The 12,788-nt window shown below is 32.2% G+C and overlaps 1 protein-coding gene across 8 annotated transcripts in view; it reads left to right on the top strand.

Annotated features, from left to right (window-relative positions):
• The window catches only part of LOC124362207 (protein phosphatase 1 regulatory subunit 12A-like), a 176,899-nt gene that overhangs the window by 44,615 nt on the left and 119,496 nt on the right, over window positions 1–12,788 (top strand). For all 8 annotated transcript variants that reach the window (XM_046816564.1, XM_046816573.1, XM_046816555.1 and 5 more), the window contains exons 3-7: window positions 6,859–6,977; window positions 9,370–9,529; window positions 9,618–9,762; window positions 10,144–10,268; window positions 12,470–12,588. In XM_046816564.1, coding sequence (XP_046672520.1) covers window positions 6,859–6,977; window positions 9,370–9,529; window positions 9,618–9,762; window positions 10,144–10,268; window positions 12,470–12,588 — 668 coding nt within the window. The remainder of the gene's footprint in view (window positions 1–6,858; window positions 6,978–9,369; window positions 9,530–9,617; window positions 9,763–10,143; window positions 10,269–12,469; window positions 12,589–12,788) is intronic.

The raw sequence follows: 12,788 nt of genomic DNA, 5'->3' as shown, positions 1-12,788 counted from the left end.
CGGCTTTGTTGAGACAGATTTGATCTTCTGAGTCGCGGCATCTTTATAATAATCCTCTCAATGTTCACAAACACTCGCAAATCGTTTAATTGCGTGCGAAACAAAAGTTATCCGAACCGGAAGCAATCGAAGTAATAAGTTGTTTGTCTTTTTTAAAAACCAACAGATTATTGCAAAGGTAAAAAAAATCACTTCATGATTGACTGATTATTAAGTAAAAATGAAAAGGACAATCTATATGTCCGTAGCCATGATTTCATTTTGTTTGAACTGAGTAACCCAGAAAAATGACACAGCCAGCTGTGAAAGTGTCAATCAAATTAACAGTTGTTTGTTTACATTTTGGAATTCAGACAGTTGTTTATTTCAAGATACAGTTTTTTTACTCTATGCTTTCAAACTATAAGTGTAAAGAAATTTAAAATAGTAATTAAATGATATAAACATATGTTTCTTTTGTCGCATTATATATGTTTTCCAAAGAAACAGCTGATTAAAATTTGAACAGGCTTTTTCACGTAATAACATATGTTTGCTGCAATGCATTTCTTACGGGTATTTCTGTAATTTTTAGAGGCCAGTGGGGCGGTAATCCTGAATCGGGAACGGGATAAAAAGTATCCTATGTGTTTCTCCCAGTTCTTAGCTACCTCCCTACCAATTTTCAGCCAAATCGGATCAGCCGTTCTTGACTTATAAATAGTGTAACTAACACGACTTTCTTTTATATATATAGATATTGCTTAAATAACATCAAGCACTTTTGCTTGTTTCTTATTTATATTAGTCATGAAAATAAACATTGCCTATACATATATTTTACCTGGCTCAGCCCGAATGAATTAGGACTAGAGCAAGACGCTCACTTAAACATCAACAGACCACAGAGGAGTACTAAAGTTTTACATGGTTTTTGTGGTTTGAGGCATGTTGGCAAACTGTAAACATTTTCTGAACTGACATGTTGTAATGACTTTACTGAGTGAAAACAATGATTAAAAGTAATGTAGCATAATCATTAGAAAAAATTGGTGGGATGTGGCTTGTTGGTTTGTAAAGAAGACTGCTATAAATAATGTACCGTATGGCAATGTGGTTGATGTCACATCATTGAATCTCTTAGTTCATCATGAAGATAATACACCTGCTGGACATATGTGTTACAAACTGAGCTGTTTCAACATTGGGAGATTACCTGTTAAATTGGTGGTATTTTTTGTTTGTTTTCTGTTCAAAGGAGTTTGGATGGTGAGGCATATGTTGCAAAGGACAATTTGTATATTTATATTATTTAGTAAGTAGTTTTAAAGTTCTGATGGGTTAACAATTTTTGTGTCAAAATTGCTGTACTTGGCAATTGGCTCTGATGGGATTTAACTTAACTATTGAAATAGTAACTATTGTTGTGAATTTCTGAAGTATATTGATGATTTTTACATGGCAACTTTGCCAAGAATAACTATTTGGATTAAAAAAGGTTTATATTACTAGACCATACAATTCATTTTTAAAAAGTTCAGATAAATCAAGAATCAAGAATCAAGAAATCTTTATTGTCTTTAAGCACTTGACAATGCAATGGACAACGTCACTTTTTATTATATCTAAAAGGCTACCTACTCCTATCACACCTTTAAAACCCCATAATACAAGTGTAATGATTAGACTGTAAGTCAAAGTAAATTTTATATGAACATGTGAATAACGCCACAATTTAGTCATTAAAAAGAAAATAAAAGTAAAAATGGTATTAGCAGCATCTCGTTAAATATATATAACATATCTAAAACATTATATACAGAATAAATTAAATAGTAAATAAAACAATAAATATATAACAATAAAACAATAAAAAGTAACAATAAATAGATAAAAAATGCAACAAATTAAAATTAACAATGAAATAGATTTAACAACAATAAATAAATAACAAGAGATAACTATCAACAAAATAATAACTATTAAAAAATTAACGTACTAATATCACAGGTTAAGTAGTCATTTAAAGAATAAAATGTGTTATCAACAAGCCAATTACTCACAACATTTTTAAATCTATTAATAGACACATGCCATGCTTTTTCAGGAAGTTTATTAAAAAGTTTAATCTTCATATAAATAAAAGTGCCTTTGGTTTTCTCCAATCGAACATTCATCTGTTCAAGCATATATTTTTTTCTTGTGTACAGTAGGAGTGTATTTCTTGTCTACTAATAAAACTATCTAATTGTTCCTTGATACTAAGTAAAGTACAATAAATATACAGGGATGGAAGGGTCATAATTCTAAATTTTTTAAAAAGTGGGACACAAGAAACTCTATTGCCAACATTTGCAATAATTCTAATTACTTTCTTTTGCCAAATGAAAGCAGTTTTAGCACTAGTACTGTTTCCCCAAAGTGTTATACCATACCTGAGCTGGGAATGGAAAAAGGCATAATATGCTGTGACCAACATTTCAGTACTGATATTATACTTTAGTTTTTGAACATCACTTATTTTTTGAACATAAATATATCACTTTAGTACTAGCAGTCTATTTAGTTTTAAAATATAGCTTAGGTGTCACATAAGGAAATAGTGACTATTGTTGTGAATTTCTGAAGTGTATTGATGATTTTTACATGGCAACTTTGCCAAGAATAACTATTTGGATTAAAAAAGGTTTATATTACTAGACCATACAATTCATTTTTAAAAAGTTCAGATAAATATATCACTTTGGTACTAGCAGTCTATTCAGTTTTAAATTATAGCTTAGGTGTCACATAAGAGATTTATAAAATAAGCCAAGACAAAGGGATTTTTCTTAATATGACTTGTGTAGATTTACATAAATATGTGGAAGAAAACTAATCACACACCTGAAAAGTCAAAGCTCACAGAGGACTAATAGTGGATATTTTTTATAGCTCAGCACAAGTACAGGCATATTATGACAGAAAATTAAAATATGTGAAATTATGAAAATATACTTATTTATCAAAAATGTATTTTATGTGCTTTTTATGTAAACTAGGCCTCCAATCCTGTACTAAGTATAGCTTTTGGATTTGATTTCTTTTGCCCTCGAGTTCAGATTGAAGGCTATGAAATGAATGTACAATTAGCTGATTATAGAGGGAAACAAAGCTGTTTGTATTGTTCTATGTGCCTGAATATAAACTCTTTCAAAACTTTTTATTCAAAGCGTCCTGTAAGTGAGATAAGTAAGGATTTTTCATTTCCTCAATAAACATATATTTATCAAGAGACTGTACACTAATAAATTTAATTGTTCAAAACATAACATTAAGAAATTGAATATTTTGAACATACAATTTATCATTATAATTATTTAAATTTGTCCCGTCATTAACGTTTTTGAAATATAATACAAAACATGAATTGCACAAGATTTAGATTGTAAAAACTGTTGAGCTATTTCTATTTGTAATTCCACTGTTTTTTTAGACACTTATTTTTCATTACCAATGAAAATTAAACAGCTTCAACAGAAAAAGAAGATATTATACAAAATTGAAAGAACATTTTTTTTAATGGATACAAGATGAAAAAAACTTAAATCATTAAATCATTCAAGGAGATTAACAAATTGTGGAAACGTGAAGCCAGGGCTAAGGAGAAAACTAAGGAACATTTATAATACAGCACACTTATAATACAGCTGATGTATTAATGTAAGAAGCACTGCCATTTGAAATTGAGACTTAGTAAAAAGTTAAATTAGTAAAGTTTTGTTACCTCTTATCCCCTTCGACGTACTCTCCTCTCAATCCACCACTGTATTCGTATTTATCACTGGTTGAAGTAGGGCTGAAGTCATCTTTAGAGTGCACCTTCAAAACTTGAGCCGCATTCTGTTTCACCTACTCAATGGTTTGAAAATGTGTTCGCTTCTGTTGACTTTTGATCTTGGAGAACAGCCAAGTATGTTGCAATACTGGGATCATCTTATCAGCTAAAAACTGTTGAATGGTTAAGACGTTATAAGCTGGTGCATTGTCATGGTGCAGAATCCACGAGATGTTTTTCTACAGTTCTCCACACTTGATCAGCAATAGCTTGCTGGTTTCAAGTCAGATGGTAAACGACAATCTCATGATTTGGTTAATTCTTGGGATGTTTTCGTCAGTAGTTAAAGTGCAAGCGTGAGAGGGATACTTGTCAACTTCCATCTCTTCTTGGCCTTCACAAAACTATTTGTGCCTTTCAAAAACATGCGACAGTGTAGTCACCAAAAACTTCATTCAACATATTCAAACACTTGGTAGCTGATTTTTGAAGTTTAATCAGAAACTAAATCACAATACACTGCTCAATCTGTGCATTGATCATTTTTCCTCCAAATGATTTTCACTTGATGCACTTAAAATGACAATTGTGACCAGATTACTGGACTGAGCGATTTTATTTGGTTATCCATGGCCTTATCAGTATCTCAGGAGATAATCAGTGCCCTGTTTACCTGCTTATGTTATGTTTACCCAGCGAGCTGATGATATTCTCATTTTCAAATAGCTGCACATCATACAGCATGCTTAGAGCTTGATAAAACTTGGATTCTGACAATCCTGATAGAAATCATTCCATCCTATTCACGAAAAGGACTCTTTACAATGACGTTTATAGAGAGTGAAGAAGAATTTGAGGCTGATTTTCAAAGAATTTTAAAGGATGACATTGAGCCAGACCTCATTCAGCACTTACGACAAAACAGGAATCATACTTACCATAGGTACGTAATTGCAATACAGAGTAAGATGAACAGTTAACAACTTTTCTCATACTCCAAAAGACAATACCAGTAGTATGACTACATTTAAAGTGAATGAATTGCTATTTCCTTAAATAGTGGAATGGTTGGCATATTGCCATAACCTCAACTCAGACTGTGAATTGTTATCTATCAGTTTGTTAAAAAGATTTTTGACTTTACAATTTTGAGCCTGTGCAATCATTATATTAAGTGTGTTTTTTCATTAATTTTTTACCTAGACATTTTAAACACTATTGTTCAATAAATTAATTTTTATACATCAACTTTTATTCTTTTAATTGGGGTAAACATTCTGTCCCATCTGTAACATGTATATATTTATAAGAATCAACTAAATTAGCTACTCATTTTGTAGTATTGACCGGAAAATGAGAAAAGATACAGAAATATAACATATAAATAAGTTTATGGAATTAAAAATATTTATTTACTTTTTTAACTCACAGGAATGTGGATTATATTTAACAAGTTTAATGTGCAATGTCCAAAATTGTCCAGTTGGTAACAAAAATTAAATCCTAGAAATGGCCTACAATATTTACATTTTATAAATGTGTTTTAGACTATGGTAATGTAGAAATATAGAACATTGATTGGTTTTGAACATCTACACTCAAAATCTGCCAAAATAACATCACAAAAAAATGTTTTAAATGCTCAGAAATTTGTCCAAATTTTTCTTTCGTAACAATGGAATGGCTGAATAATATAATTTTAAAAATCAGTATAAAATAAAAACATTTTATATATTTTGTTGAAAGCAAAAAAAAAAACTTATTTTTACTTTACATACTCTAATAAATAAGGTAATATAATGGCATTATTGAGGGGAAACATACAATAATTGCTAACTGATTTTAACATTTTTTGTGGCGTTATGTTGGTATACATGTAAACAAATTTAACCTTTTTGAATGTTCAGTTAATAGTTGACAGCTGATTCGCTTTCATGTGTCGTGACTTATCTTTGATTTGTTCCTAGATAAAAAAATCTATATAAACATTTTTTGTTAAAAATTAAATTAAGCTACCTTGAACCGAGCAATGTTTATCGTGGTATAAAATGTTCTCAGAGGGCTGAAAAGATTAGAACGAACAGTGTGCCAGAAGCCCGGGCATGTTAATAACAGACGAAAACATTGATGAAGTGAACAAAATAGTTTTGGCCAATCGTCAAATCACCGTCAGAGAAGTTACCTAGAACCTGAACATATCGATTAGCTCATGCTTTTCGATATTTACTATTACTTTGGGCATGAGATGGGTTGCCACGAAATTCGTAGCAAAATTGCTCAATTTTGACCAAAAATCAGCAGCGCATTATCATTGCTAATGGGCTGTTGGACTCTGTCTGCGATGACCCAAATTTGCTCCAAAGGGTCATGACTGGTGACGAATCATGGGTTTGTGGTTATGGAGCAGAAACCAAATCTAAATCATCCCAATGGAAGCTGACCCATGAGCCAAGACCGAAAAAAACCCACCAAGTTTGGTGGAATGTAAAAGTTTTGCTTACAGTTTTTTTTTTCGATTGCAGGGATGTGGTGCATCATGAGTTCTTGCCAAAGGATAGAAATGTCAATAAGGAATATTACCTGCAAGTTATGCGCAATTTGCCGCAAGCAACCCGCCAGAAACGCCGTCTTTGTGGAAGAAAAAGAATTGACTTAGCACCACGGTAATGCCCTTGTTCACACATTGTTACTTTTTTGGCCAAAACAAACACACTAATGATGACGCAGCCATTGTATTTGTCACATCTGACCCTCTGTGACTTTTTTTCCCGAAACTGAAGAGGTCCCTGAAAGGATGACACAACGCTACGATTGACGAGATAAAGATGGCATCAAAGAAGGAGCTGAACAAGATTTAAAAAAAAATGTTTTTTAAGTGCTTCGAGGATTGGAAGAAGAAATGTTAGCACAAGTGTACAATATGTAATGGGGATTACTTTGAAGGGAACAAAATTTATAGTGATGAATAAATAAATAATTTTAAAAATAGTTAAAATATTTTTTGAACAGGCCTCGTACTTCTTTTAGTATGAATGTATGAGAATGCAGTGGGTGTTTTCCAGGTTCCTGATAGAACATGGAGCCAACGTAGCCTCCGTGAACAATGATGGAGAGCTGCCTGTCGACATTGCTGAGTCAGACGAAATGGAGGATATGCTGCAGCAGCACATAGATGACCAAGGTATAAACCTATCCTCTGATCATGGTATATAATCACAGTAATGCTTTCAGATATTTTTATACATAATATTATGTTATGTAGCAATCGTAGAGGAATAAGTATAAATGAGATCAAATAATTGTGTGAATGAGTCCTACATACCTGGTCTCTTGTACAACTTATCTTTTTTCTAGTCTTAAACTTGCCTTATGAGGAAAACATTTCAAGCAATAAAGGAATCTTATTATGCACAGTAGATATGGCTAAGCTGACTGTACCCAAGACCAAAAGTCAAACTCCTATTATTCTTGTTGTATACTATATTATCCATTACATTAGTATAGTTGATTACACTTTATAACAATGCAGGACCAAACATCATGCACAGTAGGCAGACATGGGTGGAGTGATTGTACCTAAGACTAATAGTAAAAAAAACCTGTTATTCTGGTTGTAAACTATATTATCCATTACATTAGTGTACTTGATTATATTAAGGTCAAATTATCTTAAGGAAAAGAGCAATTAGATGAACTAATCTAATACTAGAGAACTTGGAATTCAAACCAATATGCCCATTATATTTTCCCCTTTGGCTGATTAAGTAAAAAGTGGCATTCAACATTTGAAGTTTGTTATCTGAATTATGCTCAGCCTTACCACTCTTTAATAGCATTTACACAGCATGTAGACTGATATGACATTTAGACATCCAAGCAATTTAATAAATTTTGGTCACACATCTACTACCCAAAATATGTAAATAAACCTGTCAATTTTATCCCCAGATAAGTTTTTTACAATAGAATAATAATTACAACATATACAGTTGTAATACTTAAGAGAAAGAATTAAAGTAAGGACATGAATGCAAGTTTCACTTAACAAGAAAATTTAAAGTGGTAAAGATAAGCGATCAAAGTAAGTAAAGCTTGAGGAGAGCTTAGGAAGTGTGGAAAGTCTATTCATATGAAGGCAATTTTGAGTTTTCAGACAAGAGTATGCATGCATCTTTGGTAACCTTATCATTCTTATCTGATTATTCGAATGTCAATAAGTACATTAACACGTTGACCAAGTTTCAAGTCTATAGATTTTCTATCAAATGTTATCTTGAACAGTGAAACAGATAAACTGCTCTTTGATATTTTGGCCTACAAATCAATAGGGTTCTTCTTTGAACTAAAAGGGACACATGTACCAAGGTTCCAAGTCTCTAGGACCTTTCTATCAAACGTTATCTTGGACAGTGAGACAGATAAACTGCTCTTTGATATTTTGACCTACAAATCAATAGGGTTCTTCTTTGAACTAAAAGGGACACATTGTCCAAGGTTCCAAGTCTCTAGGACCTTTCTATCAAACGTTATCTTGGACAGTGAGATAGATAAACTGCTCTTTGATATTTTGACCTACAAATCAATAGGGTTCTTCTTTGAACTAAAAGGGACACATGTACCAAGGTTCCAAGTCTCTAGGACCTTTCTAACAAACGTTATCTTGGACAGTGAGATAGATAAACTGCTCTTTGATATTTTGACCTACAAATCAATAGGGTTCTTCTTTGAACTAAAAGGGACACATGTACCAAGGTTCCAAGTCTCTAGGACCTTTCTATCAAACGTTATCTTGGACAGTGAGACAGATAAACTGCTCTTTGATATTTTGACCTACAAATCAATAGGGTTCTTCTTTGAACTAAAAGGGACACATGTACCAAGGTTCCAAGTCTCTAGGACCTTTCTATCAAACGTTATCTTGGACAGTGAGATAGATAAACTGCTCTTTGATATTTTGACCTACAAATCAATAGGGTTCTTCTTTGAACTAAAAGGGACACATGTACCAATGTTCCAAGTCTTTAGGACTTTTTTTATCAACAATTATTGCACAGATGGGCAGACAACGAAATGATTTCCAGAAACCCTGATAAAATCATTCAAAGATGAGAAATAGATCATAATATAAGTCTCATTCACATAGCAGTGCTAAATATTACTTAGATTTATGCTTCAACCTAAAATCATTTACATGCTTTTAACTGTTAGACACATAATTTGTGAGTATTCTGGTTTCAGAAATCTGAGTGTGTAATGTGTAAAATTTAACTATAAAAAATATCATCGCTTCAGGAGATTGTTTTGAACTTGCCTGGAGTATTAGTGGATGTTATCACTCTTCCCTTCTTGTCAGTTCATTCCTTTTCCATTTATGTCCTTTTATTTCCTTATGTGCATTAATACCTAGAGGGCAATGTATAACAAAAGCTTCTATAATCAGAACACCTTTGTATCCATAATGTGTTTGCGAAGGTGTTCCTTTATGTTCTTTAGTATTGTTTATGTATTATTCTTAGTATTGTTTATGGGGCAAACTTAACCAGAATTTACCTTGTATTTGCCTTGTATTGCAGGTATAGACTGTGATGAAGCTCGTAACGAGGAAGAGAGGATGATGTTGAAGGATGCTAGAGAGTGGCTGATGACAGGGGAGGTCAGGGAGACACCTCACACCAAGACTGGGGCCACTGCTCTTCATGTTGCAGCTGCCAAGGGATATATTAAAGTCATGGAGTAAGTAAGGGTCTGTCGGACTATTTGTAACTATAATGTCAGGGAACCGTTTCTAGGCTCAGTTTACTTGAAGAGTGTGATGTTGCAGACTACTGTTACAAGCTCGAGCGGACGTAGACTCACAGGATGTAGACGGTTGGACACCGCTGCATGCCGCCGCACATTGGGGGCAGAAGGAAGCTTGTGAATTGCTTGTTGAACATTACTGTGATATGGACATGAAGAATGTTGTGGTGAGTGGTATTTACAAGATTCATCAATACTTGATGTAAATCACTTGTAAAAGTGGAATAGGCTTACCAATAAATTTCATATAATGCAGCTTTGGAGTAACACCAAATCTTACAAAATTTAACACCATTCTTTCATGTATACTGTTTGGTTGTATACTAATGTCTCAGAATTTTAAGGTTTCTGTTTAATATCTATTAAAACAATAAAATTTGTACCTAACAAAGTAACATTTTTCTGTCTAACTGTATCTATTTCCATATACATATACCATTTCCTCTCAGCCAATTTTAACTTGACCTAACTTTTCTCTAGAGTGTTGAGAAAAATTACACTTAATGTACAATTGTTGAGAGATTTTAATGGCATTGTGTGGCTGGCAGGGCCAGACAGCGTTAGATGTGGCAGACTCGGAGATGGTTAGGGTACTGGAGGAGCTTCGTAAGAAGCAGTCGACGTTGCAGAGGGATAAGAACGATATCATCATCAACAGGAGGCACAACCAAAGGTATATGAGGAAGAATAATTTTAGGTATATGAAGATAGATATCTTTACTTCAGAGGCTCTATGTCACAACAAAATATATACGTTTTTTTCATGTGGAATAGATTTTGCTTATTACAATCTTTTTTTGTGGGAATTGTTTTGGGATAAAATTACGATTTACTCAAAAGTAATTGAATTTTTATTAGAATTTACATATTGGCTTATTGTACTGTTGTTAAGGTTTTATATATAACTCTGTGAGAAATATCTCTATGAGAAATAATATACTGATAAAGAGAAGAAAATATTTTATATACCTTAACCAATTGGGGAACTTGCCCGAGTGTCACTCGTTGTGGCCGAGCAGGACTAAATAATCTTGCTTTTGTGATGTGTCTGAAGAAGATATCTTGGATATCGAAAGGCCTCACAAAACAATAAAATGTATTAAATATTGGTTTTATGTTTTTAATGTAATTTAACAGTGACCAATATAAGCTCCATCTACAACTAATAGCTTGTTTTGTTATTGTTTACATTATGCCATATGCTCAATTTTCGTCACTTCAATGTTCGTCTTACATTCTATGTATTGTGTTTTCAATGTTTAGTGTTTACCTGTTTATAGTTGTTGAATGAGTTTTTAGTTCTTACGCTACCTCATGGAACAATACTATTTGCTTACTTCAGAAGTAGACAGAAACTTGGAAAGTGACATTGAGATATAAAAGATACTCAAGGACTGACACAAAAGTGAATTATAAAAAGTAAATGAATGGTATTTGTATGTAATGTAAATAATGCATTTTAATTATCATTTTAATAATAACAACTAAATGTAACAAACAAACAAAATCATCAAAAAGTGAAAAAATGTAAATTAATTTGGATTATTTTGTTATTATGCGTGAAAATTAAGTAATCAAATAAAACTGGTTTTCCATGTAAAAAACATTGTGTTGTTTTGAATAAAAAATTATTAAAACAGATAAACAAGAAAAGTAATAGAAAATTAACAGTTGCTTATTATTTTTATTAATATATACTACAAAAATTAAATAAAAAATTATTAGAGAAAGTAACAAACACTATCGTAGAGCAACAAAATAGACTAAAATGTCCTGAAAAATTGCCTAATTTATCTGTTTCCAAACTCATTCTATTAATATTTTAGTACATGCATGCATTTTTGCCAAAATCACTTCAAACATTCAGTCCTAGAGAGACTAGGTTAATTCCTTCCTTAATGGGTTAAGTGGAATTTAACCAATTAGGTCATTTTGTTTCAGCAAAGAGGTTTTGCATATAAAATATTTAAGCATTTTTAAATTATTGATATTGTATATCAAAACAAGCAGATACAAGTAAAAATGGATTGCTGCCGAAGGAGTATTATAGAAATGGTAAAGACCACTATCTTAACTACTTCTGTAAAAAATATTCATTTTAAAGGGATTCTTCATCAGAAGTATAAGTAATGATGAAATACTTATACTTCTGAATGATTCCAAAGTTTGGAGATTAATTTGCTTTTATAACATAATCATTTTATGAAAACAATTGGATGAGGAATCTGAGAGGGTGAAGAATTAACTCGGGAGTTAATAAAACATTGTTATTCCTGTTGTATCGGTTCATTTGGTTTACCTTGAAGAACCTAAAAACTCAATCATTTTTTCTTTTTTTTTTTAGAAAGGTTTGTAATTCTCTCTACTATAAGACAGTTCCCTTATAGGCCACTCGATTACCACAAACTTATATTTTTGCCAGTGACTATATAACATTGATACTATTTACCTCGCCTTCTGAAAGACTTGACAAACTCCACCATCACTCTTTTTTGTTTTTCTCCTAACATTATTTTCTGGGTCAAACAAATCTTACCTTTCAAAAAACACATTTAAAGTAAGATTATTGAACTGTATCCTAAGAGTTCTATTTTTGGTTCAGGATTGCCTCAAGGCTCTAATTTAGGCCTCCTGTCTTTTTAATTATTTATCAACGACAACATCAATTTAATACTGTTAAGTCCAATTTTGTGCTGACGATCTTATAATTTATTTACTGATTCCTGTAATGGTAGACTAGCTCTGCAATCAGCCATTGACACATAGCGCACTTAATTATTATAAACAATTGCAATGCCAGTTTTAATAATTAAGTTACTGTAAAGTAGATTGAATTAGTTGTCCACTTGTTGGTACTGATTGTGAATCTTACAGGATATTGGAAGTTGCCAAGGAGAAGGAGCGACAGCTGAGTGAGGAGAACTCTGGCCCAGACCTAGTGCCTCAAGTGCAGTTGCAGATCCAGCCGGAGAACACAGAAGACAGCCGCGTCGGTCAGTACCTTGTCATCTCTTTCTCACATTGTAGTAGTACTAATCTGCTTTTATACTTAATTCTTAACATTTTAGCAACTAAAATATTCAGCTGCCTATAATGTATAACATGTTTTATATCAAATAAAGTTTTTACTTAAGAATTAATTTTAAATGGGTTTAATAATATATAATAATATATATTTAAACAATGTTGTACT

Source organism: Homalodisca vitripennis, chromosome 1 (genome assembly GCF_021130785.1).
Source record: "Homalodisca vitripennis isolate AUS2020 chromosome 1, UT_GWSS_2.1, whole genome shotgun sequence".
Classification (NCBI taxonomy): domain Eukaryota; kingdom Metazoa; phylum Arthropoda; class Insecta; order Hemiptera; family Cicadellidae; genus Homalodisca; species Homalodisca vitripennis.
This window is presented reverse-complemented; position numbering and strand designations above follow the sequence as displayed.